Source organism: Dipteris shenzhenensis, chromosome 6 (assembly GCF_047967505.1).
Source record: "Dipteris shenzhenensis isolate YYH24624 ecotype China chromosome 6, Dip_SZ_1.0, whole genome shotgun sequence".
In the NCBI taxonomy this organism is placed as follows: domain Eukaryota; kingdom Viridiplantae; phylum Streptophyta; class Polypodiopsida; order Gleicheniales; family Dipteridaceae; genus Dipteris; species Dipteris shenzhenensis.
Window position 1 is genome coordinate 41,193,242 of NC_141601.1, and position 6,681 is coordinate 41,199,922.

At 45.4% G+C, this 6,681-nt stretch overlaps 1 protein-coding gene across 1 annotated transcript; it reads left to right on the forward strand.

Moving 5' to 3' along the window:
* Positions 1–1,220: 1,220 nt before the first annotated feature.
* LOC147901179 (uncharacterized) lies at positions 1,221–2,548 on the forward strand. The gene has a single exon (XM_087376193.1). It carries the CDS (start codon positions 1,336–1,338, stop codon positions 1,945–1,947), a length of 612 nt encoding a protein of 203 aa, XP_087232319.1. The 5' UTR covers positions 1,221–1,335; the 3' UTR covers positions 1,948–2,548.
* Positions 2,549–6,681: the final 4,133 nt, after the last annotated feature.

A 6,681-nucleotide genomic window follows, 5' to 3' on the forward strand; every position in this document is an offset into this window, starting at 1 on the left:
GGAGAGCTTTTTTACCCTTGCATCTGGGCCTATCCCTGCACTCCTGTGCCTCTTAGCTTCTTCCTCCACTCATGTGCCTCTCCTCCCTCCCTCTCCCTCCCTCACCTCCTCTTGTCTTCTTCCTCCCTCCCCTCCCTCTCTCCACTCCAGCCTCTCCCTCCCCCTCACCTGCTCTCCCACTCCTCTCCCTTAGTCCCCCCTCGCATCACCCTCCACACCCCTGTCTTCCTCCCTCTCTAGCACTCTCTCTCCCACTTTTCCTCACTCCGCTCCACTCTCTCTCTACCACTCTTCCCCTCTTCCTCCCTCTCCACCATTCTTTTTGTCTCTTCCACTACTCACGCAATATCACTCCCCCCTCTACTCACTTGGAATGTTCAGGAACTAAAATTCAAGAACGAACGTTCTGAAACTCATAATTGTGCCTTACGTTAATCGGTTAGTATGGGTATGGCAGCTCTAGTCCGGTATGGGTATGGCAACTCGTTGAGTCGATGCCCGGTATGGGTATGGTAGCTCTAGTTCGAGCACTCGCCAGTTTATAGAGTTTTAGCGTGGTGAGCCCGAGGCCTGGGGTCGAAGGCAAGTCCCGCATGCCTGGGTTTGTCAGGGCCCTGGTATCTTCTCCACTCTCTGGTGTATTGTTCTGCAGAGGGTCCACACTCGAGGTGGTGCCGAATAAATAAGGTGGGGGGAAAGAGTTCTCTATAAGATGTCTGGTGGGTGTACGCCTAACACAGCAAAGCCGGCTCTCAAAACAAAACAAAACTTAAAATTTCCACCTTACATTAGGTTAATTCGTTGTCACGGCCCCCCACACAAACAAATGAAATTAATAGCGAGTGTTTTCTGGGCGGGGGGGGGGGGATTGGCACTATGAGCATATGGCTATTGGAGATTTGTTGGAGCTACTGGAATGATGGGCATATGGCTCCGATAGGTAAGCAAATGGTTGCGGGTTAGAGCCATCTAGTTGGTGTGCCGTTTGAGTGCGAGGGGTTGCCTGTCTCATAAGCCATGTTGGTTGCCGGAAGAGGTGTTGCCTCTCTCATGCATGTGCCAAGAGGGGGGGCGGGAGAGAGAGAGAGAGAGAGAGAGAGAGGGGGGGGGGGGTTTGCCATAGGCATAAATTACACAGAGCGTAAATGAAAATATAAACGAGGGAGTATAAAGTAAAGGGGCGGACAGTGCGTCTTTTTCGTTGCTCGTCTTCCTCTTCCTCTTCCTCTTCGACTTATTCTTATTGTTATATAGATTTTTACACACACAACTTCAGCGCAGGTACGCGTTGATCATCATTCTCAGCCACCCCAGCTCTCTCCCTCCTCCATCACCATGAGTGATAGCCTCCCCTCCCTCTCCTCCGACCCTCCCCCCCCTCCCTCCCGTCTCCCTGATCCCCCCCCCCCCTCCTCTGCCTCCTCCAAACGTCGCTGGAGCCCCTGCACTTGGCGCTACGCGATCGAAGAAGTCCAGCCTGAACTCGGCTCCAAACCCCGTAGTAGCTACATTCTCCCCAACCCCCCTGCCCCCCGCGACCGCGACCGCGCCCTCCACCTCCCTGACCCCCCTAAGAAGGCCGCCTCCCCGGAGAAAGCCGCCGCTGAGGGCTCTCAGAACGGGTGCGATCAGAGTCCCAGCAGGCAGTCGGCGGAGAAGGGCGGAGGAGCCCACAGGAAGCAGCAGCAGGAGCAGCGGGACGCAGAGGAGGCAGAGGAGCGGACGAGGAAGAGCGCGATTCAAAGGGCGGGTACGGGGCACAAAGACGGGGAGCAAGGGGAGGAGAGGGCGGCGAGCAGGAAGAAGAAGGGCGAGGCGCCGAGGAGGAGGGCAGAGGAGGAAGGTTCGAGCAAGAGGCGCAGGCGAGAGATGACACCATCGGAGCTCTACTTTTGCGAGGTGTGTGCAGCGAAGGCAAGCGGATCGCCCGTGGATGATTGCTGTTAGGGAGGCCAGAAAACAGCAGCAAGCAGGAGGATGACTGCGCGGGAGTGTCGTTAACAAACAACATTTCGTTGGGCTGGTATGGTGTTTTTGGTGGCTCTCTTTGATGAAGCAGGGTTTTGTTTTGTGAGATGCAAAAGAGGGTTTGTCTCGAACGATGGTTTGATCGACAGTGCTATTCCCAAAATCTGCTGCCGGTCGGCCATCTGTGTGTAGTGAGCTGCTTCAGCAGCCAAGTAGATGATCCCGGAAGCAGTGGCTGTAAGCATAATTCTTCTTCTTCTTCTTCTTCTTCTTCATCTTCTTTGCGACTCGAATTCAACGCAGAGTCCCCTATTTTTCATGGGCGCAAGCCACAAAGCATGTGGGATTTTTGCTGTGCGCAGTTATTCTTTCTCTATTTCATCAGAAGTACGATACAATATGTAAACCAGTGTCTGCCAATTAACAACAGCAACGGCAAAGCTTTGCCGGAAACTGCATGGAGTTGAGCTGAAGATTTATGGTTCTCTCATACACCGGAAACTGCATGGAGTTGAGCTTCCTCATCTTTTAGTTGTCAAAGTTATTTTCTACATGTTTTCGTTTATTTATCACGTCCCAAATGCCCGTTCAATGCGATTTGTATTCACTGCCCTAAGTGGGGCCTTGGCATTTGTCTTGGTGCAAATTTTTTCAAATGGCATTGGTCTTGTGTGTGTGTGTGTGAGAGAGAGAGAGAGAGAGAGAGTTCCAAACATAAAGAAAGCTCTCCGTTTGTAAGGATGCTAAAAACATGTTATTTTTATTTAGAGCTTGTAAATATGTGAGAGCTAGGTTGGCATGGTGTGTCTTGGATCCATTGAAAGGGGTGCTTCAAATTGTTTCCTTAGAAAGGGAATGTGGAAGCAAAGAAAAGAACAAAAAGGTAGCCTTTTGTTCCTTTTGGTTGGGTGGTTAGAGTTTTACTCACATTTTTTCCTTTTACAAGATGTATTGGCATTCTCCTCGTTTCTCTCCCCAAACTCGTGAATTGATATTCTATTTCTTTCACTCTAGGTGGGATTTTGCTTCTACTTATTTTGTGGTCTCAAGGGACGTGAATTGTCTTGAGGTTTTTGAAAAAACAACTAGCTATCATGAGAAATTAGGCACTCTAAAGAATCTTGTAGCACAGGGAGAGGATTGAGAATAGAAGGGGAAGGTATGGGATCCCATGTTAAGTAAAAGGGTTTAGAAAAGAGGACCCGTGTGTAGTGGAAGACCAATTAGAGGTATAACTTTAACTACCTATTGTAGCTAGGATGGCAAACCCATCCATGTTGATTCACAAACTCCATTTTCTTTCTATGGTGAATTCTTCAACTATAATGTATCTAGCACCAAGGGGCGATTTTACAAGGCTAGAGAGTCTCTTTCCACTACACCTAGAAACATACCTCACATGAATGCTTAGTGAAGAAATCCTTGCATGGACATGATCATTCTAGTGAGTCTTTTTGAAAAGAGGTGGGATCCAAGTTGAAATGCAATCTCTCATATATATAATGCATGTATAGGTTCCATCACACTAATCCACAACACGAGAAATAAATATAATCTGGATGATCGAATCTAAAACTCATCAAATTGTCTTGTTAACATAATCTTTTCAATTTTCATTAAACAAGGCTGACTTATATTTATCTTTCCACTACACCTAGAAACATACCTCACATGATTGCTTAGTGAAGAAATCCTTGCATGGACATGATCATTCTAGTGAGTCTTTTTGAAAAGAGGTGGGATCCAAGTTGAAATGCAATCTCTCATATATAACGCATGTATAGGTTCCATTACACAAATCCACAATAGGAGAAATAAATATAATCTTGATGACCGAATCTAAAACTCATCAAATTGTCTTGTCAACATAATCTTTTCAATTTTCATTAAATGAGGTTGACTTATATTTATCTTTCCACTACACCTAGAAACATACCTCACATGATTGCTTAGTGAAGAAATTCTTGCATGGACATGATCATTCTAGTGAGTCTTTTTGAAAAGAGGTGGGATCCAAGTTGAAATGCAATCTCTCATATATAACGCATGTATAGGTTCCATCACACTAATCCACAACAGGAGAAATAAATATAATCTTGATGACCGAATCTAGAACTCATCAAATTGTCTTGTCAACATAATCTTTTCAATTTTCATTAAACGAAGCTGACTTGTATTTATCCCCCACCAAAAAAAAACAGTACAACATCAATGCCAACTACTAGGGGCAGTCACACGTGGCCCACGCTATAACAACAAAGATCAACATGTGTCAAAGATGTGGCCCACATTATATACAACAGCATTCCCAATGGAGTCCTTATACTAGATCAAACTAAAATCCAGCAAATACCTCTTTAGCACCCCATAAAGAGCAGGACCCAAATTGCCAACAACAACTCCATCTTGGAACACTATTGATTCTGCACATGTCAAATTGCCATAAGCATCGTCGCTTGCAACATGGCCCGAATAGCCAACATCATAGATGTGCATCATTCCACAAACCCTAAAAGGTGGGAAACCAACCATAACCCCAAATGCTTGATTGCACGCTCAAGCATTGCCAAATCCTTGCCACCGATTCATAAATACAGTATGGAAACTTTGCATTACAATTCTAGAAGAATGACCCTAATCTTACAATAGGTTCACTTGCTTTGTCCTTATGCACTCTTGAGAGAAAGGGCAACCATATATTGGAAATTTGATTCAGATGATAGGCCAGTGCTCCTTATAAGAAAACCAAAAGTTGTACCTTCACATAAGTACTTAAATGACAAAGATTTCGTACTATCCAAGTTGAGGAATCATGTGGGGTATTGGATGTCGATGAGAAGGACAACGGTGGGAGAGTATCTCCAATAATTGACTATTGGGAAATATTGATTTCATGCATGAAGAATCCTACTGTCATCACAAAGGAGACAATTGAAAGATAGCATGTTGATATTGCAAATGAGGCAAGGGAAGATCTTGAGCTTTTTGGCCTTAACAATTTGAAGATCACTATGTTGGACTGCTTAAAGATGTGAAAAGAATGAGCTAAACACCTCATATTCACAAGCCTAGTTCCAAACAAACACAACATCCCAACACTGCCACACAATATATCTCGATTCAAAGTAAGACCCCACTAGCCTCTGATCCTTATTTCACATCATGAAGGAATTACTCGTTGGTTTTTCATATAATATGGCTTTGGGGCTAGGTTTCTCTCTCAAGCAAAGATTTAAGTGGTTTTTGGATAAGTTCAGGGGTAAGCTTCATGGGCGGCATGGACTGCAAATGGGGTGGAATGGGAGGAACATTGTATTGCAATAGGTGTTGGCTGCATCGACTATGTGCATTTCCTCTGTGTGGCATTTTCTGAATTCTCATTGGCGAGAGGTGGATTGCTTGTTGAGAAGATTTTTGTGGTCGGAAGAGGGTAGGAGGAGGTTGCATCATGTGTCTTGTGAGCTTATGAAGATGCTAAAGTTGAACGGATGGCTTGGGAGGGTGGGGAGGGAGGGAGGGTGGTGGAGGGAGGGAGGGAGGGAAGGGATGGAGGGGAGGGAGGTTGGGGAGGGGAGGGAGGGACGGTGGGGAGGGGGGGTAGCCAAGGGAGGGAAGGAAGTGTGGTGGTTCTTGAATACAGCAAACCAGAAGTACTGTAAGCGCAACGCGAGCGACGAGAGGGTATACGCGAGTGTGTCTGCAAGCGAGCTGGATCGGACGGACAAGGATTGCATGTTTGAGGAAGTGACAGTCCCCGGGGCCAAAGACAAGGTAGCATTGAAATGCTGGGGCAACGACAAGTTTTGGAAGGCCGATTTCGACAATGCCCTCAAGTCTGATGCTCCGGATCTCCACCTTCCACAAACTCACTTTGTATGACTGCATGAATATTGTTACTTTATGCCATGCTCCTGCAGGAACCTTGCAAACTCATTTGAGAGGTACTCTCCCCCTCCATCTGACCTTAGGCATTTTATTTGCAGTCCTATTTCTTTTTCAACCATAGCTTTAAAAGCTTTGAAATGCCCAAACACTTCACTTTTCTTTTTCATAAAATGCACCCAAACTTTTATGCTCTAGTCATCAATAAAAGTGCCAAAATAATGACAGCCTCCAATAGATGCAGCTTTAGTAGTCCACACATCAGAGTGGATTAATTCCAATGGCTTCTTACTCTCTTAAACATGTCTAGGAAATGGTTTCCTTGCCTGTTTTCCAAATTGACAGGCTTCACATACCTTACGCAATTCTGCAACCTTGAATTTAGGCAATCCTGCAACAATATTTTGGGCCTGCATTGATTTAAGTTGCTGTACATTAACATGACCAATGCATTTATGCCAGATATCAATATCTGCAACAACACCGGTCCCATGTGCAAACATTTCTGCACTCAATTCAGGCATGTCCGCATCCAATGTAAACATCTTGCCCTTCTTCTTTCCTTTTGCTATCAAGCGACCGTTATTTTTCATATCCTCAACAACGCATCCATGAGGATTAAATCTGACCTACAAGCCGTGCTCAACCATTTGACCAAGAGAAACCAGGTTCTTGGTGATATTCGGGACATGAAATACATCAGACATGTATTTCTTTTTCCCATCCTGCATAAACAAAGAAATTTTACCAATCTGCACAATAGGATGTGCAGTATCATCACCAGTCTCCACAAATTTTGGTTTTTCCATTTTCCTTGCATCTTGCATCCAT

Coding starts and splice junctions, on each gene's coding strand:
- LOC147901179 (XM_087376193.1), top strand. CDS start 1,336: ATGAGTGATAGCCTCCCCTCCCTCTCCTCCGACCCTCCCCCCCCTCCC.